Consider the following 23,478-nt stretch of genomic DNA (forward strand, 5'->3'; position numbering starts at 1 on the left):
TTGTGGACTGCTCTCCCTCCATCATTACGTTGCCTTGATTGTATTTATTCTTTTAAAAAGCAGCTTAAGACTCATTTATTTAGATTGGCTTTTAATTAGATTTGTGCTGTATGTTTGATTATTAATGTATTCTGTTTTATATTACTGTGAAGCACTTTGTGGTTTTTATCCTGTGAAAAGTGCTATATAAATAAATTGATTTGATTTGATATATATATATATATATATATATATATATATATATATATATATATATATATATATATATATAGTCATCATTTTGTCATCATTCACCTGTACATCGTATATCACGTTTCATACAAGGAATGAGACTTCTGCTTTATGGGGTCCTTTATGGGGCTTCTTTAATACGATTATGTGACCTGACAGTCTGAGGTCTGCCTCTGACAGTGATCCATGTGGAGAGGAGCTTGTGATTGTCAGTACAATGCTTTCTTGCTGCTGTGCCTTGCCTAAATGATCGCCATGCGGTAGGCTGCGCTGCAGAATCGCCACTGGCAAATTAACCATCCTTGCGACTTCGGAGCAGACAAAGGACGACAAATATGAGCCAGTTCCCGGACATGTGTCTGTGTTTGTGAACACGTTTCCCCACGTTTGTATTTTATTACGCTGAGAATTTCGGCGGATCCATTCATTACCACCGCCCCTCACTTCTTGCGCAATAGTGAATCCAAGAGAATCTGCCAAATAAAACATTTTAACTAAATATTCACGTTATATCATCAATTCCCTGTAAGTCTGCGATTAATATTTTGCCACATGCTGCACAACTAATTTTAATTACCGGATGAAAGTCTGGTGAGACTGGATGCATACGCCAAATATTTATGTGGTCTTTTTGTGTGGTCGCCATTCTTTTTTTTTTCTGGAGGTGCTTTAATATGTGGTTAGCTCACAGACCTTACACCGACATCGCAATGGGGGGATGAGAGGAGAGAAATGGGTGGAGGGGGAAGCGGGGAGCTGCGCCACAGCGGAGAGGAGAGAGCTGAAATCTGAGTGCGCGCTAGGGCGGATAGTGTCCTTCCAAGGTCAAGTCACCTACATTGAATTTTATGAGTTCCGGTTATCCATTCAAAATAAACCTAATATGAACAGACTGCACTGCTTTTTTTGCACAGAACATACTGTGTAAATATTTGATCCGTAGTGCTTGGTTCATAGTTCCATTTATTAAACTAAATTAAATACATAAACATAATACTTTTTAATCATGTCATACAACATGAGGCACAAAAAAAATGTAATACATTTCAAGCATCACGTCTCACATAAAAGTCTTTAATCAATACTAAAATAACTATTTAAAATGGTAATAGTTAAGTGACATATCACAAATTTTTATGTGATTATGAACAAATTATTATTCATAATGGTTCAAAATTTTACAATTTTTTTTGTAAGTAAGGAATTACAGAACTCCTCGCCAAGCTGTGACCTTTTTCCTTTTATTTCAGCGCCTAAAATAATCCCACACATTGGATTGGTTAAATCGTTTTTTCTTCTCTTCTAGTGCAAGCAAACTTGGGCACAGACCGCTTATAATTTTATTTTGAAAGGGACAGCAGTCTTTTCCGATTCCATAAGGTAAAACTTCGCCTGCCTTGATTATCTGACGGCTCCAGCGACAGGGAAACACACCCGTCAGCAGCGCGCATTGGAGACAAAAAAAGCGCCTCACGGACAAAGGTAATATGGATGCGCTGGAGAGGATTCGCTTCAGCCGGGTATCACAGTGGATGAGCCGCTTCTGTTTCATTTACCGGGACACCAATTAGCCCACCTTAATGAGGTGCTGGGATGCGAGATACTGCAAGCTAAAAAGGCGGAAGGCTGCATTTAATCCGTCTGCGGATCCTGTGAGCTTGCAATGGCTGTGGCTGGGCTGTGCAACCGGATAGGGAATAATGTGCCTTTTTATTTTGTGATATTTTCATTATTTTGTGGCCTTTCATTTGGACAGTTACGATATTCGATTACAGAAGAACTAGAAAATGGGGCACTGGTTGGTGATCTAGCGCATGACTTGGGGCTGGATATTCGAAAGCTCGCCACCCGAAAAATCAAGGTAACCTCCAACAGCGGCAAACGCAATGTGATTGTCAACCCCAAAAATGGGAAATTGCTTGTCAATGAAAGGATTGACAGGGAGGCACTGTGCGATTTATCCAGCACCTGCCTCATTAATCTAGAGGTGCTGATTGAAAACCCCACTGAAGTGCACCACGTCGAGGTGGAGATTGTAGATGCCAACGACAATGCGCCGCAGTTCCCCAGAGACGAGTATCAATTGGAAATAATAGAGTCTGCTTTACCGGGGTCTCGTTACCCAATTGAAAACGCTCAAGATCCAGATACTGGGTCAAATTCTGTTCGCATTTATCAGCTTAGCACAAACGACCATTTCGCGCTGGTTTCTAACAAACCCTCTCTAAATACAAAGCACATCGAGCTTGTGCTCAAAAAGCCCCTTGATCGCGAGCAGACGCCTTACCATCAATTAATTCTAAGTGCTGTGGATGGTGGGACGCCGGAAAAAACGGGGACGACTAAAATCAGTGTCCGGGTACTGGACTCAAATGACAATATTCCCTCATTTGACAGCTCAGTGTACAAAGTGAAAGTGTTAGAAAACTCCCCCAAAGACACCCTGGTGATCAAACTGAATGCAACTGACCTGGATGAGGGCACAAATGGGGAGATTTATTACTCCTTCAGCAGCTACACCCCGGAGAGAGTGAGGCAGATGTTCAGCATGGACACTAATACAGGAGAGATAAGAGTGAGAAACAATGTTGATTATGAAGAGACTAACTCCTATGAGATGTACATTCAGGCAATGGACAGGGGCCCCGGTGCTGTGGCAGCACACTGTAAGGTGGTAGTAGAGGTTGTGGATGTGAATGACAACGTCCCTCAGATAGTGTTGTCATCTCTGTCGAGCCCCGTGAGGGAGGATGCCCGTGCAGACACAGTTGTGGCCCTTATTAGTGTTACTGATCGAGACTCTGGAGCTAACAAGCAGGTGAACTTGGAGATCCCAGCAGGCCTTCCATTCAAGATCAAGTCATTCAGAAACTATTACACTCTGGTTACCTCAGCCTTTCTGGACCGTGAGACCACTGATGCCTACAATGTCACTCTGAGTGCCACAGATGGAGGAAATCCTCCCCTATCCTCCCAGAAGACTATACAGGTGGATGTGGCAGATGTTAATGACAACCCTCCACGATTTGAACAGACCTCATATACAGTCTATGTGGCTGAGAACAATGCCCCCGGGGCCTCTTTGTGTACTGTGAAAGCTCGAGATGCCGACATCAAAGAGAACGCACGCATCACCTACACAGTGCTCAATGACAACAACCACGGCATTCCTGTCACCTCATATGTGTCTGTGAAGGCCGATACAGGGGAGGCTTATGCCCTGCGAGCCTTTGACTATGAGTCACTGAGAGAGTTTCACTTCCAGGTCAAAGCCCAAGATGGGGGCATTCCTCCGCTCAGCCGCGTCGCCACAGTCTACATCTATATAATGGATCAGAATGACCATGCACCACTGATAGTCAACCCCCCTGGCAATGGCACGCGCTCCTTGGAGACGGTACAAAAGAATGCCGAACCTGGTGTCCTGGTGACCAAAGTGGTGGCATACGATGCAGACGCTGGTCCAAATGCTTGGCTGGGGTATGTGCTGGAGACAGCCACTGACCCGGATTTGTTCAAGGTGCATGAACACAACGGAGAGATCAGGACCACTCGGAGGATCTTGGAAGACAACTCCACCTCCTTCACTCTAACTGTTCTTGTAAAGGATCATGGCCAGCCTGCTCTTTCCTCCACTGCTACTATTAACGTGGCAGTCATGGAGGTGCCACCAAAAGTGGTGTCTGATCCCAAGAGGATTATGCGACCTCAAGGCCCAATCCCTTTGTCCAAAGTGACCGTCTACTTGACCGTGGCTTTGAGTGCCACGACCTTTGTTTTCCTGGTCACTGTGGTGGTGCTGGCTATTGTCCGCTGCCACGCCTACTGCACCCAGCCTGGGTCCTGTTCCCCATGCTGTGTGTCACAGAAACCCCCTCCAGATGGTGGGAACAGCAGCGTGAGTGCTGGCGGAGGTGGCAGCAGTGGAGCTCCAGGCCAGCCTAATAACAATGTGGTGCTTCGGAGAGACCTTAAAGTGGAGCCTCACTACATCGAAGTACGTGGGAATGGCTCCCTAACGAAGACTTACTGCTACAAGACCTGCCTGACTGCCACGTCTGGCAGTGACACTTTCATGTTCTACAACACAGGACGACCCATCAGCGGCACCTGGGGCAGCGGTGCCGACCGCTTTTTCACCAGTGGAAGTGGATTTGTACGCAGACTCAGCATGCCCGATGCCTCCCTCCAAATCTGCCCAGAGGTGGGTCATGAATTTTTTATTTTTACCTTTTGTTCGCATAGCCGGAAGGTCAGGAACCTTCAAGTTTTAAAAGTGTCTTGAATTTGACCAAGGTGTAAGCAGTATTAGGCACTTTTAAACATACCAAACTGGACTTTTCATTCCAATATGGTGCCAGTGTGCAGTGTTACCATATTCTCTGTCACTGTCACTTTGTTGCTGCAGGGAGATGACATGTTGCACATCAGGTTTTTACCCTCTCCTGAACTGAATCCCTGCAAGCTTCAGTCTCTTTGTTTAGTTCCCACTTGCACTGCAAACTCACTCAGTGTAGCCTAGCTCAGCACTCACACCGAATTAGTGTCAGTTGTGATGCTTTTCAAGGGTCCTATGTTATTTCTGATGATTCAGAGATTTGTGTTTCACCTTGAGATTGTCATCACGTCTACACCAGGAACAGGTCATGTATCATTCCTACTACTTGGTCACCCTCTTTGCATGCAGTTTTGATTTGTCTGTGTTTTTGTTGTGTTGAGTAAGGCAGTGACATAGGAGCAGTTGGGGTTTCCTGACTTGATTTCTGATTATGGTTAGTTTTGAGGTTTATTTTTATGGCTGTATTGCATTTATGACTTCTGGGTGATTTTTTTTTAAAAAAGAGAGAATCATTAATGAGTTAACCTCATTTAATAATAGAGCTTTTTAACTGGCAATATTAAAATCAAGGGTTTGGCTTATGTGATTTCCTGAGCACATTATTTCCATTTGTGTTTATTTTAAAGTTATTCTAAAGTCATTTAGATTATGTCTTAAATGACTCTTGCAAAAAAGTTTGGGGTGACACATTCTGCTTTTATCACTAATGCTTGCTGATGATGCAAATATTCATTTTTTCAGTTATTTTTAGTTTTTTGCTTTTTTGTTGTTGTTGTTTTTTAATTTATATGATGTTGAAGGTTTGGATTTTCCACGAGTTCCCTGTCTTAATTAGCAGGTGGCAGTCTCTGGTAAATTAGTTATTTTAAAAATAAATCTGATCAAGACAAGTGTAGCAGTGTAAATGAAATTAACCTCCACACTGTGTTCATCAGCCTTGCAAATTAAATTTACTCAAATGGGCTGGGTCTACCAGCAAAAAATACTCCCCCCTGATATGAACTAAGGAACATGATGTGCTTTCTTTATCTGGGACACTTGCTGCTGCCAGCGCAGGTTTGTTTCTTAAACACAGCTTTTTTTTAAATTCAGCGTTGTGCATGTGCCTACTCATGAAGAACATGATTATGAAAGAGTCCGGCATAATTAATGGCTGTGAAGCATTAACTTGTAAATGGTAAATGGCCTGTATTTATATAGCGCTTTAGCTCATTAAAACAATGACTTGCCCCTCTATGCCATTTATATTGCAAAGAGGGGGACGTTCTTTGAACTTAAATGTAGAATCATCAGTGAAATCTACAATGACCAAAGTCATATTGGGACTTCCACTTATTTCTGGGAGTCCTAGCAGGCTTTCAATGGTGAATAGCCTCAAGCCCCAGATCTGAACTTCACCAATACTTTTTAAATTTCTGTGCTCATGTGGAATTTTGTTTATCAGGTTTTCAGTGCAAGTATAGAATGTGCTATGTACTATTAAAATGTGTCCATACAGTTACCATTGATTAATGATAATTTAATGTTTTAGATGAGATATTCAGAAAAGGAACACAAGTAAAGAGGAAATACTTTTATAAATACTATGTGTTGATAGCTGAGATAGCCGTATCTTAATATAGCAAGGACCAATGCAGGCCAGAGATAGTGGATGTGGCTGGTCTCTCTTTTTTATTGGAGTTTAAAGGCAATTATTTACCAGAGGGCTGCTGGGAATTTGAAGCACTCAGCTAGGTTCATCAGGAGCAGACAGATTTACTCCAGTGACACACAAACACATACGCATCAGTCTGTACTGTCATCATAGTATTCCTTTAAAGGGCATTACTCTCCCAGCTCACACATTTACAGAACAGTGGAATGAGAGACTGTCCAGAAGCTGTCAATATGGCTTGCAGTCATTGTCCTTATTAAAGTCCTTTCGTGTGTGTGTGTTTGTGTGTTTGTGTGTGCGCGCGCGTGCGTGCGTGCGTGCATAAGTGTGTGTGTTTGTGCTTGTAATCAGTGACACAACTGCAGTGTTCCTATCACGTCCAGAGCTGGGATGCGTATCATGATTAATTGATGAGGCCATGGCTCTGCACAGTATGAGATCAAGCTAAACTTACTCTCTTCATCCTCCCTCTCTGTCTCTACCTCTCTCTCCTTCATTTTCTTTTCTCTCGCAACCTCTCTCTCCCTCTTGCTCGCTCAGCCCAAAGCCCCGAATGCTGACTGGAGATATTCTGCATCTTTGAGGGCAGGGGTGCAGAGGTAAGCATTTTCCACGTTAAAGTCTTGTGCAATTTTTTATCATCTCAAAAAAGGTTCCACCTTTCCACTCTACTCATCCTGCCGCCATCTAGTCTGCACCATTAGAGAGACCCCTCATTTTGCTCTTGCAACTATAGCATATACGATTCCCCAAGCAAATGATTTATTCACATGTTACAGTTACATTTATCCCTACACCTCTATGGAAATGATTCAAAAAGCTACTGCAACACTAATGCTGTAGCTTTTCAGAAATGACTGTGAGTGGCGCCTAAGCATTTGTTTGAACCTTTAACCTCAACCTCTCCCTTTGGGAAAAGGCCTTTGCGGTTCGGTCACTGGATTCATAGCCTTGGTCCTCTGCAGTGAAATACTATATAGGTCATCTACATTCTGAGCATCACTCCCTCACTTGCAGTCTTTAAGCTGGAAGCATGAAGGACAAACAGGCAGATGATGACATTTCCTAGATTATCACATGCACATGTGCTTCAGTGTCTGCATGTACAACTGCCCCTCACCACCACCCCATGCATGCGTTTGCATTTCTCTGTGTATCACATATTATTGTGCAAAGATGATGTTTTTTTACATCTCTAAGTTTTTCCACTTCTTATTGTTAGACCAAATCCACACAAAACAACACCTCCAAAGACATATTAAACTAAAACATTTGAATTGTTTTAAGTCTACAAACACTGTAGTACTCTAGCCATGATTATCCTCTCCTAAAATCATGATTTCTAAGATTTGGGCTTGAAACCTCTCCTAGGTATTGTGTCAACAATAGATTGCTGTGATTTTAGTGTGCTTGCTCTTTCATGAATATTCGAGTATTCCCACCTACATATATCTAATTAATGAAGCACTACACTTTAAGCAGTGTCATTAGCTGCAAATCAGAGAATACTGAAATGAAGAGGATCATAGAAAAAAGCACCAACGATTAGAAAAAATTCTACCCAAAAACAAAACTTAACAGTTTTCCCATGATTATGTCAGAAAATGTCATTTATTTCCCCATAAGTTGATCTAAAAACAGCAGGGACATCAGGAATTAATGTGTTTACTATTCACACGCCTATGCTTTCTGCAAAACTCTCCCAAATTTCATGGTACCAGTGCTTACCGCTCATTTGTGAAGTCATCTTCTTAGTCTAAGTTGATTTAATTGGATATTAGTGTTAATTTGTATGGATCATGTGCACTCTGTCATCAAGTCACTGTTACATGACATGGATTCAGATAAATCATCACTGCAATTTGCCGCTGCCACTTCTTAAATGACAGTGACTGTAAAACACACAGAGACACAGAGATGGCTCACATCAACACTTAGCCACAACACAGGCGTGCTGTAATGTAACAGCATGTAACACCAGCACTGTTGACCCATATTCTGAGTGTAGACAGAAGTGCAGTACATCAGTACTTTCTGTGTCATATTCGTATACATCAAACTGCTTAGAATACACCTGGTCATTTTTTCTTCATGGGGAAATCAAGATAATGCAGGTTGCAGATGATAGTATTAATGTGCTGCAGAAAAACCTAGTCAACAACAATTAACTATATATGTATAACAAATGGATGAGGGAAAAGATTTTTTGCTAGGGTGGGTGTGTCAGTTTTATATAAGCTCATACACTCATATTTAGTCAAATATTTGGACTTTCTGCCAAATGCATTTCCTCAAATGTGATTGTTTTCACACCACGGTGTCAGCGTGGTAAAGATAACGCTATAAAGCAAGCTGTCAGTTGGCTTCCCTTAGCTTAAAAACTGGAGACCAGGATGGAAAGGGGCAGGTTTGCTCAGTCACTCAGAAAATTGGACAAACTAAAATAATTGTTTTTCTTTCTCAGAACTGAGTTAAATTCCTATTTTTGCACCTAATTGTACCCTTGTTAGTCTTTCTCTCTAGCAGCCAGTGTAGGTGAAAGCCAGATCTCTTCCTCTTGTTTGGGGGTTGCTAGGGCACTGGCCAGAACTAGCTTTCCTATCATCAGAAGGAGAACTTCTAGCAACCTTGTTACTGCTGGCAGAATCAGGTTGGCTGATTTAGAAAATGCTGATATTTTTGGCCTGATTTTCAGACATCTGGGATCGACATCTGTTCATCCTTGGATGCAAACGGATTAACATTTGTTGGTAGGCTTATTGCACTCGTAGAAAAGTACCAAGTGCTCTTTAACTTAAATAGTTTTGCTGTCTTCACTTCACCTGTTTCTCCCCTACTGTGCTTCTTATAGCTCAGCCCCTGCTAACACACACAAGGTGAAACAAAGATCACAGGGAAGATGAAAAGCTAGCACACCCAAAAATGATGGCAAAACAAAGTCTCACACTGTACTAAATCTGTAATTAGTAAAAAATTTGATAGACTGTTAAATGACTTTTTCACTGGTTTAACTGATCTTTTTAAAAAGCTCTACATTTGAAAAGCTCTATATATACTATTGCCATCAGTAGTATTCTTATGTATTTGTATAAACATGTAACAACTACATTAACCTACATTATGCTATTATTTCAAAGTGAATATGAAAGTATTTGTCACTTAAAGTGTTGAATTACTTTTTTTTAAAGGCACACAATGAAACATATGCATTTTATGCATTATTCTATTGTGATATCAAAGTCATTTAGACATATTCAATTACTATTCAAAACACTGAGCATGGATCAGGATAGTTCATTATGCTTATAAATTTCAAAAGCTATGGAACGATTACAAGTGCAGAAATCCGTCAAGTCATATTTTACATGGAAGCTCCAAAATGAATGAAAATGAAGACTTGCAGTGCACCTTTGTTATTCTTTGCAAGTGGCACTGTTTTCATGTAGCAAGGTGTTTGGCCATAGTTATAGTATTTTAGTGTAGTTATAGTGTATACTGGTGCGCACTGTTTTAGCGGTTCTTAATCCTGGTCAACTTCAACCACAAACACAACCACATAAAACAGCTGGTTATCTGGGACAGAACAGCTATTTTCAGTTTCCATTATAAGCAGCAAAGTTTAAAGAGCACTTCATGTAGTCCTACAGTAGTCGTCAGTATGCATATTTCTATTCTGTGAAAAGTCGCTCATTCTTTTATGTGCTCCGTCTTTCTTCATAGCTATTCCTAGACCAATTTAAATGCATTACAAAAGCCCTGAGTCTTTAGATATTCTGTCATATGAGGCAAAGCACAGGTATTCAGCCTGAAGGGTGGGATGGTTTGGGTTTGGGTTTGGGTTTTTGTTTTTTTAAAGTGGGGGTGGGGGGCTGTACCCACTTACAACAAGACCACATGAATGTATCCACAATTTCTCTTTCTGGAGAGCCAGAAAGCCACTGTCAATGTCTAAAATAATCAGTATTGCTGTTTGAAAGTTTTTAAGCTATTTGAATACCACTTAATTTGCCTTATATTAAACAGAAATGTCATCTTATTAGACTATTATTTTAAATTGCTCAGTTGTGGATGGATTCCAGGGTCTGCACCAACAATCATTTGAATTTCATAACAAAATCTCCGAATGTTAAGGAAAATGTGTCCTATTTTTAAATATTTGAATGTTTGCAAATTTTTCACTGACTAAATGTGATTGCCTTTCAGTTCCGTCCACATGGAGGAGTCCTCTGTGATGCAGGGAGCCCAGGGCATGCTGGTTCAGAACTGGCCCACTGTATCTAGTGCTGCAGGTGAGTGGAAATGTAGGAATCAGGATACAGGATGAAGATTTTTTTAAACTGATTTTGTGTTAGTTAGATGTAGTTCAGAATATTTAGCTAGAAATAGTTCAGATGCCCAAAATATAATTTGGGTTAAACCATCTAGGTCAAGGTCAAGTTGATTTATATAACACATTTAAAACAACAGTGTTGACCAAAGTACTGTACATTAGAAAAAAGTGTCCCAAGAAAAAGTAGACTAAAAATCCAAAACACAATAAAACAAAATAAAATGAAATGAAATAAAATAAAATACAAAACAATAAAATAAAGCAAAGGAAAAAGTTCTACTTTTTGATGGATGAGAAGCTGTTTTTGTCCTTACATCATGATATAACTTGAAGGGCAGCTGAACAGTGAAGCCCACTGCCAAGGTTAACACCTTATGCCAAAATCTTAAAGATTTTTTTCCTAATTTTGACAGGTTCCTCTTTTGAAGAAGAACCCGTGTTCAATCTCTACCTGCAACTTTTTTTGTAAGATCATTTTTTTGGCCTTTTAACCTTTATTGGATAGAGACAGTGTAGGTAGACAGGAAAGCGGGGAGAGAGAGAGAGAGAGGGGAAGACATGCAGCAAAAGGCCACGGGTCAGACTTGAGCAGGTGAACCAGTCACCTGCTCACCCACTCAGCTAAACCAGCACCCTAATCTATAACTTTTTATCCACCATTAATATTTACCATAAATAAGTAATTGACATTTGTCTCATCATGTAACTGTCAGCAAACAAACAAATTAGCATGTATGCAGAGTTCCATAGGCCAAGCAACATGCATAGTCAGATAGCCACCAGAGCCGTTGGACCCTTATGCAGAGCACTTTCATACCTAGAATATTGTCACTTTCCACAACAGCAGCAAGCAAGAGCTAGAAATCAGAAAAGGCAGCTGTCTCTTATAAGAATGAGTTAGTGAGTGGGTGACAGTGCTGAAAAATGTTGCAACACAACTGATGTGTAAAGAAAGCTGGACTCATAGACCTGTGCTTTACAGAAAGTGTGTCTTAGAGCTAATGCTTAAAAGTTTGTGTGTGGAACTTTACAAGGGCACAGAGGCTGGAAGACTTTGGTAAGCAAGATTTCAAAACCATGTTTCAGCACTGTGAACCGTCCCCCTATTCTTCCACCCCCGCTTCCATTCATTGATTTTCTGTCTGGCTTCAGGAATTAGGACATACGTAGACACTTGAGGGTGAAGAGTAGCATCACAGTAAATCACTTGGCAAACCAGGGACAGAGTATGAATTTACTGCCTGTCAGTAAACATGAATAAATAAAGATTTTTTTCTCTCTGTATAAAAGGAAGTTGGGAAATTGTTTGCGATACCAGCTGCATCATTTCCCAGTTCTAGTGTATTCCCCTCTGCCAGAGTGCAGCAAAAAATTTGCAATTTTTTTACTTACAGCAGATGGAAACCATCTGGCCAACTCCGCCCCTATAAAGACTCAAATATTGTCTCAAATATTATCTTTAAGCGGAGTGCTCAGCATACTGCGGTCCTTCCAGTTGTTGCTGATGCATTAGGAAATACATTTTTAGAAGTGGCTTAGTGCAATAGCACAGACAAGTTTATCCTCTCTGTTACACGTCATCCTTTATTGTGACACATTTTCACATCTGTAGCAAACTGTTATCACAATGAAGCCTTTAATAATTGACCAATTATTAATAATTGGCCAATTATTAAAGTTCTTCATCTTCCATCAAGTGTTGCTGGAGTTCCTGCATTGTGAATTCTTTCATCCTCTCCATGCACCTTGGAAATAGGTGAAGTTGTGCCAGAAATCTTTGCTGCGATTTATCACAATGAAGTCTTCCGACATGCTGTGATGCATCTAAATGTGGCACCTTCAAAACTGTGTTTATGTAAGTGACCCTTGGTGCAGATGAGGAGACATTTGTGTGATGCCAGAGGGGGAGATGTGCTGTTATCACAAACAAGAAAGTGCCGTAAAAAAAAGAAAGATGTGGCAACATTTAAAGAAACTGTGATTAGAAGATGAACAGAAGAGACGTACAGGGGGATGGAGGGAAAAAAAGCGAGGTGTGGGGGGATGGAGAAACAGAGAGAGAAAGGTTAAGAGGATTGGCAGGTTCCTGCAGTAGTGGTGTTGCTAGGGAACACCATGTGACCTGTTGCCTGGCAACACTGTCTAACTGAGAGATTGCTGCAGCAGCCGCACCCTCCATCAGCAGGGAGTGGGCGAAGGCAGTTTCCATAGCAACCGGTCATATCTCTGAATGGAATATTTAGAGACAAAAAAACAGAGGAGTAAAGGGGAAGGGGACTTGGCAAAATCATGGTTTTAAGAAAGAAAGAAAAGGCATTTTAGAGGATATCAGGTGGAAAAGCAAAGTTTATGCTTCCTATGCAGAATACATGTGGTACATGTCACATATATGTACGAGCACTGTGACTGTCGCATGTCAGTGTGCCACAAACCATCAGAGGGATTCATTTCAGATGGAACCGTGTCTCGGAGTAGCCTATTTTAAATGTAGGTTACACCAAATGAGGCTTCCGACACCCTTATATTTTCACATCAGGTGCCACTACATGCTCCTCGCTATACTTCCCTGCTCACTAGCAGTTACAGTGTAATCCATTTGCTGTGAAGTATAGGCTGTTAAAAAGAAACACTGGCTGGAGCATGTTAGATAAACAGCAGCACAAAGGCAGCAAAGCTCTTTAAAATTTTGCACTCTGTGACATGAAGAGCTTATATACACCTAAACAGGAAATGTCTGAATTAAAACGTGGGTTGTTTTTTAAATTAACAATGCCAGAGGTCTGGATTTTTTTCAAGCAGTGCATGAAGCCCTAGAATGTTCCAAGACACTAACGCGATACCCATTTGTTTCAGTATGCTGTGTCAGTGGATATTGTACTTCTCTGTACATCATGCAGAGAAATACAAACTTTTTGACCTCTGCTCTGTGTATACTATATCCACACACATTTGGTACTCTAAGCAGGTAATGGTAACATGGTTACAAATCAAAATTAAAATTGTAGAAAATCTAAAGATCATCCAAACATTTATTTACTACAGATTATAGATCCAGATGTTTCCACCAACGCAAGTAGCAACATTTCAGGATGAAAAATTAAGCAGCGCTGGCTCAAAGGTTAAGCCAATCCCTCCCTCCCAATGGTAAATTGCCAGACAGCAGAAATAAATGTTTTTACAGCCTCTATGGAGACCAGAAATTATTTGGCCTTTATGGGAACTCTAGAGTGAGTTTTAATATATTGAGATCACCTGTTTAAATTGCTTAAAGGCTTAACACTATGTATTATTAGGCCCATGGCCCCTTTGACTGATAGGTAGACGCTAAGCTTTACCTCAGCTAATTTGAGTCACTTAACTGGAAGTCTCTCTGGTACCTTCTGGAGTATTTTTAGTGTAGTTATCTAACAAATAGTATGGTTTGCTGTGAGGTATAGACCTTCTAAGAGTTTCTGCTTGAGTTTTGATATTTGACAACTGATATCTTTATATCCATTGATCCAAATATGCTCACTGCTTGTTCAAACCCCACCACCACCACCACCACCACCACACACACACACACAAAAGAACACAAGCCATGCAGGCATCAGGGGCCCGTTCTTCGTACGTCGCTCACTACATCCAAGATCAAATGACACATCCAAGACCAAACCATCGCGCTAACCGTGAGCTCGCTATTCCGGTTCCCCGAACACACCTGCTGTTGACGATTAGTACAGCTGGACGCAGTAATGTGACATCACTGGGTGTCGTAAAAGGGGCTACGCATCGATAGTGGAAACATTGATCGGCAACCCTCTGATTGGTCGGCGAAAATATCGACGGAGCGCGCTCGGCTCGGTATTTTTCGGCAGCAGAGCAAGAACTCTTGAGTGAGGGATTTCAGGAGTTTCAGAGTTTAATCAGAACGCAAGGGAACACTGCAAAGGCTGCAAAAGCAAGGAGCGAGGGCTGGCAGAAAGTTGCTGACAAATTAAACTAGTAAGTAATTTAATAATAACAATAATAATGGAGTGGATTGATATAGCGCTTTTCAAGGCACCCAAAGCGCTTTACAATGCCACTATTCATTCACTCTCACATTCACACACTGGTGGAGGCAGCTACAGTTGTAGCCACAGCTGCCCTGGGGCAGACTGACAGAAGCCAGGCTGCCATATCGCGCCATCGGCCCCTCTGGCCAACACCAGTAGGTGGTAGGGTAGATTTATTATATTACACTATATTATCCAATAATATATTACATTATATTATATTATGTTAAATTATATTATATTATATCCTCTTTCACATTAGAGCCACAACAGGACCCACTTGAACATGGGAACAAGTAAAAGTGAAATATAAGAATATTCTACAGAATGGTAATATTTATCACTTATATTGCTTTTCGTCTCTTGGAAAGAGACCCTGGAATAATCTGTTTGTTTATAACAGCAACCAAGAAAAGGGCAGAGCAAAAAAAAGACAGGTGGTGGTCCTGCACCCCCTCGTCAACAAGTTGATTAAGTAAATAATACCCTCACGGGAAAATCGATATCTCTCTATGAGCACACTGTCGCGCTGAGCTAAAGGATCCTGTCTGTCCCGCAATATACGCTGAATTCTGAAAACTCTCCTTATCAATCTTGCACCTTCTGCAATGGGCTGCTCGCGTATACGGACAGGACATGGCTGCGACAGGCTTCCCAAATCCACCTTCGCTTTTATAGCCGTGGTCTCTCATCTTGATTACACAAAGTAATTTGCAATTGCTACTCTGAAATATGAATTAGATCTGTAATAATCACATACATGTGATAGAATGTTAATAGTACATTTCCCTTTTTTAGGAAATGACCTGTATGTATCTGTGTGAAATCAATAAATGGATCAGGTGCTGCATTGTCTTTAGTTACATTGATAATATTTATTTATGGTGAAACAGTGGTAAAATATCGCTGTTGCTTTCGTATAAATGAAGCGGACATACCTGCGTGGCCGCGATCTAATCCTGTTTACATAAAGTAAACCTGCTCCCGAGCAGGTTTACGCTTACGGCTCTGTTGCTATGACAGCAAGTCCCGGATGAGCTTCGGGGAACCGAACGATCCAAGATCAGGCGAAATCGTCAACAATCAAATCCAGCTAACCTACTTAGTGAGGTACGAAGAACGGACCCCAGGCCTTCAGAACAGGAATTCACAAACAGTGTGACATCACATATCACATGGATAAGTCTCTTTTATATACAGTCTATAGGTGAACTTCAGGATTTTCCTTGGCACCTGAAATGTATTTAAATAAACTTGATATTCCATGAAGATGAACTCCTAATTTGACCTTTCACCACCAGAATACAAACTTAAAGTACACAATATGTTTCTAACTCGTATGGTAATCATCGAATTACACCGACTACATTATACATAATACACGAGGTTGAAATTTTAATGACCTTTTAATGGCTTGTTCTCAACTACTGTGTCACCACTACTGTCCAAACTACTGTGTCACGTGTAATTTTATGGTGAAAAGTAAACTGCAGGCTATAACGCTTGCCCCAAATTAATTTTAATACTGTGTTTTCACATTGCATGTTTACATACATTAACCTGTAAAAATGAAATGTAAAATGTGGAAAGACCCTTTGTGAACATTTAACTATCAGATAAGACAATATTACTTAGAACTCCCAAAATTTAAGCAAAAAAATCACCTTCCTTTAAGAGGACTTATCAGGTAACAGGAAATGGTGTGTCTGTTACATAAAAATGAACTGTATACTATGTATAGAGCAGTAAAGTGCACTATATTTTCTTCCGCAGTTTTTCGTGCATCTGAGCAGCTATCTTTTCATATTTTATTACTTAAAGTTCTTTCTTCTCCACATGAGAAGTGGACTTTCTCACTTTAGCAATGGAATCAGTTAAATCGGACTTTGTTGAGCACAGATTAAACATATGCTAACAGACTGTCAAATGGTATAATCCTAATCCTAAAACGACTGGCATTAGAGTTTATTAGTAGTAAGTCCACTAATGTTAATGTGAGATAATAGCATCTGACACTAAATAATTACTAAGAAGCTGGTTATTTAAGCAAAGAAACAAAAAAAATGCAGAAAGTTGTGTGAATTTTAAGAAAAAAGGTCAACCAGATTACTCTGCATGCCTTCAGTAGCAATACCCAGGTGTTAATGTGGCCTGGAAGGATCTAGAACAGCAGTCCAGCTCCCACAGTTGGCGACTTATAAAATCTGATAGGCAGGTTAATGCTTATTACTATTGAATGAGTTCATTTTCATGCGCTGCAGACTAGCATTGCTTTCAGTGACAGCCTGGAGGTATTTGCTCACTGGTAAGAAAATAATGACATCCCACAGCGCGCTTACACTTTCAACACATCCCGTTTTTCCTTTCTCTTCCCTGTGATGCGTTCACGGCGCAGACGTAAAGTTGGTAGAAGTGCTTAACTAGCTGCTGAGCAGGAGGGAGCATAAACTCGAATGTATCTTTTCAAACAGCTCAACAAATATCAGCAAACAAACAAACGCTTTCTGCACAGTTTGTCACAAAATGCATCCATCAGATAATTGCGGTATTTCCCACGGAGAGAAAATAAAACGTTAATGTGTGACACTGTCAGAGATGGAGAAACATGTAAGAAAGAGAGGAAAGGAGATCATTTTCAAAGGACTGCTCAGCAAGTTAAATTTTATAGACTAGAAACTTGAATCTTACATGTTATACCCTCATTCATTTTAAACATCGGTAAAACATATAGTTGATATAGTGATGCACTATGCTGGGCTGGTTACGTCTAGGGTACTATTACTAGCTTATACTACAATAAGGGTAGCACACAGAAATGTATATTTAAGATGATGATGCCGATTAGATTCACTCACTGAATCTACCTTTTATAATTCCTCATTACCCCATTAAATATCACCTTAAATCTTGCTGAATTCGTTTGGCTAAAGCAGTGAATATTGGACTAGCAGCACAGGTCAGCTGATCGCAGTCTACATGCAAAGAAAATTCTACTGAGCTTGCTAAACAAATTATTATTTGACTTATTTCGAAGTAATTCTTTCCCCCACGTTGCACTGCGACACCCAAGCTTCCAGTTCCCCCATCTGCCAAATCCCAATTTGACCCCTGGCTATACCCCATTGTTTCTGTTTTATTTTGGCTTTTTTTCCCATCACCTTGTCTTCTATGTGCTAATTATAAAATGTTAAACATGTGTAATAATTAAATGATCACTTCTGCAAGCAGAAACTAATTCGAACTAATAATTTATTTCTCTCTTATCTGACTACTCCTTCTATATTAAAATCAATGACCCTTTCTGGCATTGTAGTTTCTTTATTTAATATCTAATGTACTTGCAATGAGTCAATGATAAATCATATATGAAGAATGCCTATACACTTTATATGCTCACTGAGGTTAAACAGCACAATAATGCAGAGCGACTGACTGACCAGTTCAGTAGAGACCATTACATCTGCTGTCATTGTAGCCTGTACGTGTTATATATTTTTATACTCAATGGACTCGTTGTGGGGACTTTGTGGGACACTGTGCGTCTGAAGAGCGCACATTTTCAAAATAGTGTACTTCCCAGTGGGGCAGTGGTTGAAATCATTTCAGCACTCCAGCAATGTCATAAATAGCCTACAAAGAAAAATCAAACAGAATCTTTTTGTAGGGGCCCGTTTTTGATCTAAATATTATCCAGGCTGAAAGTAGGTCAGCGCAGAGGGAACTGGTGTGAGCCTGAGAGCGCCGTGTCTGCAAAACCCGCCCACCCCCATCTTTCTTACTGGCTCTCTCTCATTCACGCTCTCTCTCCCTTCTCTCTCCGGCTTCATCTCATCTAGCATCCGCTTTCTTTTTGCATTACGAAATGTATGACCCTTTGACCTCAATAGATGGGTCCTTTTCTCACGTTTCAAAATAATTATTCAATATAGGCTATAGATCCCTTCTTCATTTTTTATTTTTTTGTCAATTTGCAATCTGGGTTTCTTAATCTTTCACATCCATGCACTGTTGAATCCTTGTCTCTGGCTTCCAATGAGAGTAGGATTATGCTGCAGCCATCATCCAAATACAAATCGCACTGCCAAGTTAAACATCCCTGTGGTTTAAAGGTTAGTCCCCTCCAGTCCCCTTCAGTGAACTGGGTTGCATTGCTCTCCTTAAAGTATATGAATCTTGGCTATTGTCAGGCCAACATTTAACCCTGTAATGCCAAATGTATCATATCATGCTTCTACCACTTACAAGCAAAACGATCAAAATATCGCTGCGTGTTAAGGCCGCATTGAAAGAGTATACAACGCGTATGTGTAAATGTACCAACAAAATGCACCTCATTGATAAAAGATTAATGGAAAATTGATATCAGTCAAAATCAGTCAAGTTACACATCTTTACCACTTCTTTCGACAATTGATGCTTTCATTTGAGATTTTACTTCCTTAATATATCTTATATAGCTTTGATTTCAGCTCTTTTCTCCTTTTTTGTCATTTCAATTTAACTTTGCTCTTACTTTAAGATTTCCAAATTATTTTGGTCTGTGATATTGCATTTATTTTATTTAGCTGAGTTTTTCATTATTTGGCTTTTGGGATAGTTTAGCTTGGAAGCTTTAGAAACAAATGGATAGCTTTAGCCTAACTCTCATTAAAGGTATTTAAGTCTGCTTACCAGCATCTCTATGGTGCAACTGGGTACCAGGTAATGTGATGTTTTTAAAAAGTTAATATTTTTTTCCTTTTTTTAATCAGAATCTCTCAGCTAGAATGCTAAGTATATCGATTCCCTAAAATTTTAAACAGTTCCTTTAACAAATAAATAAAATGTAATGAATTATTCTCTTTTCATTGTTTTTCTTTTTCCTTTTTGTTCTTTTCCATTTTTTAATCACGTGTGTGTAGATGGAGAAGGTGGTGGAGAGCTATCACCTCCAGTGGGCGCTGGAGTTAACAGCAACAGCTGGCACTTCAGATACGGCGCTGGACAAGGCTATGGCCTTCCTCAGCCCCTGAAACCAGGAGAGATTCCACCTGAAGCCTTCATCATTCCTGGATCTCCAGCCATCATCTCTATCCGCCACGACCCAGGTCCTGTGGATGACAAGGGTGAATTCATAAGCTTTGGCAAGAAGGAGGACGCCAAGAAGAAGAAAAAGAAGAAGAAGGACAAGAAAGATAAGAAGGAGAAAGGAAAAGATGAAAGCGGTGATGACTAGAGAAGTGGTGATATGACAGCAAAGCTATTAACAAACTACCCAATTTCAGAGCCAGAAAAATAAGCCAAATGCATATTGTAGAACCAAGGGAGCCTCCTTGCGCCATATTTGCATAGACATTGTATAGTGGCCAAATCCTCATTAGACCAGGCCTGGCCCCAAACGTCATGCGAACTTGTTAAACAAATGCTCTTTATCGAAAGAATGGACCAAATTACACCAGAAAATGATTTATTGTCTTAGATTAGCCTTTGTGATTTGCTGCCCACCCCCACTTCCCCAACCCCTTCCCCCACCCCCAGTTTGTATAACAACAACAAAAATAGCACCCAAAAAAGGTGTACTATTTGTAACGACCATTGTCCACTGAGGCTGCCTGTGATGACATCTCTGGCCCTCCTCCTTTTTGACTAGTTCAAGGGTAAGTAAAAAGTAAAAGAAATAACTTTAAAATTAAAAAAAATAATAAACGGGGCTATTGTCTTCAGAATTATGGAGGCGTTGTAGAAAATCTAAAAATGTGGGCTTTTATAAAAAATAAATACGTAAAAAATATAATAAAATGAGCAAAGACAACAGCATATAGTATGCGTAACATAGGATTAGCACCTTTGAGACTACAAGGTGCCTGAAAGAAGTTAGACCACGCTCAATAAAGAGCTCTGTTTCAGTGTAACATAGCACATTGTGGAGGCTGAGGACCTGGACTGGGTTGCACCAACTATGCGCAAGTTTGTTCCCAGGTTAGGGTATAAAGTGGTGGCCTCATAACTGCTAATTCCTTTGCAATTAGCATGTCGCTAAATTCAATGATAGAGTAGGTATTAAGACGTGAGTTCAAAGGTGAGATCTTTTGATATTATTAAAAGTTAGAATGAGTAGCAAATAAGTAATAGCAATATACTGGATGGTTTTGGGACTAGATTGGCATAAAACATGGCCGATTCTCATTTGACTTTTAAAGGAAAATGCTAGTATTTGAATGTTTTAGTCCACTTTCTACCAGTCATTTTTAAGGCTAATCATTTTCTAAAGCACATCATTTTGGTTTTGGAAATTCTATTGGGGTTTTTTTTTACCTGTTTTTTTTAATGGACTATAGCACAAAAATGCATTAGCTGAGACTCGGAACTGTTTCACACTGAACACATCGAATTTTGTCCTTGCTTTAAGCCGTATTTTCATCACACTATAGTGTAGCTACTGCACTGACACAATTAACCAGATTAGGTACAGTACCTAAGGCGAGTCTCAGCGTATTATTTTTCACATTCCATGGAATCTAATGCCAACAAAAAAGGAATGACACACTAAATAGTTGAAAATAGCCCAAAGTGTTTGTGCAATGTGTAGACAATGGACAGAAACATTCAAAATCATGGCTGTGGCTCTTCAAGTTGCAAAACAGCAGGGAACTGCTAAAGAAAAAAAAAATGCTGCGTGCAGAAAACTAGATTCTTTATTGTTAGTGAGTGCATTTGTGTGACTTGTATCATTTGCACCTGCTTTATTGCTTGCTTAATATGTTTAGCGTTTACTTAAGGTTACGTTTGGACAGATTTCTGTAGTGGTACCGCTTGTAATTTTAGCAATGCCTGAAATGGGATTGTGGCGACTTCGGCCATAACTAGGGAACCTACGTGCAGCTGATGCAACCAGCCCCTGACATGGCTTCTTCTCTTGGAATGTGACACAGGTTAATGGGGTCTGAATTAGCACACCCAGTCTGAAAGACACATTACTGTACACAAACACTGATTTTCTCTCCGCCGCTTACACACAATCCAACAAATCAAACATACGCACACATGAACACATAAATTCAAAATACACGAAAAGAATACGCAGCCCTTTGTGGAAACTCCAAAAACTGAAGGCCAATGCCACCCTTAACATGGGAGTGTATTATATGGCTAGGAAGCAGGAACGCTGCTTGTCGCTTCATTTCTGTTCCGATCCGTCCTCTTCTGTCTTTGAATGTTAAATAGTTGTTCTTTAAGCCTTGCGCCACTGCCTCGCCTGCTTCAGTGCTTGTAGGATGTGCTTGCCCGCCGCCTGTTTCCTCGCTCTACTCATGTTTCCTCAAATCAACATGGTTGGACATCTTTCCACTTTGCTTCAATGAACTGTACAACAGTAACATGTGTGTATTTGCATATTTACACAGATACAGACACATAGACATATAGACACATGTCACACTCTCATAGACATTTTTTTTGTCTCAACTTCAGCTGAGTTTAGGCGTTTCTGCCAGAATGTCTCCTCTGGTTGCTCATTGTTGACAGCTCTGTCATCTCTCGCATGACTTGTATGCACTGAATTGCGAAGACGCCTGAGAGCTTAGCAGAAACTGAGATTATGCTGTGCTAGATATGAGGCAAGATGGAGTGAGAGTCAGAAAATAGTAGTCATAGTAGTCCATTGTGTAGATACAGTGTAGGAGACAAAGAAACTATTGGGCAAGTCATTTCTCCTTTGCACAAGCACATGTATTGCAGTTAACACTGACTGGGAAGTACAGTTCAGCTGCAGTACAAAGAGGCTGGAGGCTGCATTCAAATTATGATAATTACTATTATAATAAAAATTGTGACTGAAAGGTGACAAAAGTTCATTGGCTTCACCTGGCATCACCTTAAAATTTCCCTTTTTTTGCTTTATGGCTCCACATGAATATGGGGGGGAAAAGTTTGCTGGGAAGTTTTGGCACTGATATTGTGTATAAACATAGTGTGGTAGAAATGGGAGCAGCGTCAACATGATTGAAAGTGTCATAAAATCTCACCTCACTGTTCCTTTTATTAGACCACCATATTACCGATCACTATAGGGGTATATAGGTGCTGCTCAGTCCTTCCCATGCACACTATTCCCTCCTCACCTGCCCTGTTCTTCAGGTGTACTTCTGTGCTGTCAGATCACCAAGTGGCTGTTTGCATGTTATAAGCAAAGGAAACAGATCCTATATAGATACTATATATATATATACATAGATATGTTTTTCCACTGGGAAATGCGTATTGGAATATTTACATATACCTCTGATACACATTCTCAAAGACAATACACACACCTCTCCATACAGACACAAACATACAGTAAATACAGACATGGCAGCAGCAATTTGTGGAAAAACCTAAAAGAAACACATTTTCTTATCATGTTGAAAATAAATTTAATCTTCTAGATATACATAATGCTATTGTGTTATGCTATGAAATGCCTTTTTTTCTTTCTGTTTTTACCCATATGATTTTCATGGATAAGAAAATCAGTCCTTAAACTAACTTGTGTTCAACTTTGAAATGATGATCAAAAAGACACTATTGTGAAATTATATACTTTGCTCACCCTCTGTACCTTTCCCTTGCCCAGTAGAGAAAAAGGCAGAAAAATAAGAAAAAAAATATCAAAATACAAAAAAATGAAATAAAAAAAAATAAAGTTGATGTATTCTCTGCTTGTGTATAGTGAATGTTCCTCAGTCGTTGGGTGTGGCGGTGAGTGGCACATACCAGTCGACTGTGACAGTGCAGATCTGTTAATAACTTTTTTGTACACCTGCTCATCATTGTAAAGGTGATCATAGTGATTCTTATGATTTAATCAATCTGGTAATGTGTTTTGTTAATACGTCACAAATAAAGTTTTTTTTTTCTTAAATATCTC

At 40.0% G+C, this 23,478-nt stretch overlaps 1 protein-coding gene across 2 annotated transcripts; it reads left to right on the top strand.

Moving 5' to 3' along the window:
* Positions 1 to 1,655: 1,655 nt before the first annotated feature.
* Positions 1,656 to 23,463, top strand: LOC308386543 (protocadherin alpha-C2-like). 2 transcript variants are annotated; one of them, XM_080866158.1, is made up of 4 exons: positions 1,656 to 4,435; positions 6,765 to 6,823; positions 10,428 to 10,513; positions 19,493 to 23,463. In XM_080866158.1, the coding sequence occupies exons 1-4, from the start codon at positions 1,895 to 1,897 to the stop codon at positions 19,804 to 19,806; spliced, it is 3,000 nt and encodes a 999-aa protein (XP_080722284.1). In that variant the 5' UTR covers positions 1,656 to 1,894; the 3' UTR covers positions 19,807 to 23,463. The 2 variants fall into 2 exon arrangements, with proteins under 2 accessions (XP_080722284.1, XP_080722285.1); XM_080866159.1 differs by lacking the exon at positions 6,765 to 6,823 and having other exon boundaries at positions 19,493 to 19,631.
* Positions 23,464 to 23,478: the final 15 nt, after the last annotated feature.

This window comes from Rhamphochromis sp. 'chilingali' (assembly GCF_963969265.1).
Source record: "Rhamphochromis sp. 'chilingali' genome assembly, chromosome: 19".
Taxonomy (NCBI): Eukaryota; Metazoa; Chordata; class Actinopteri; order Cichliformes; family Cichlidae; genus Rhamphochromis; species Rhamphochromis sp. 'chilingali'.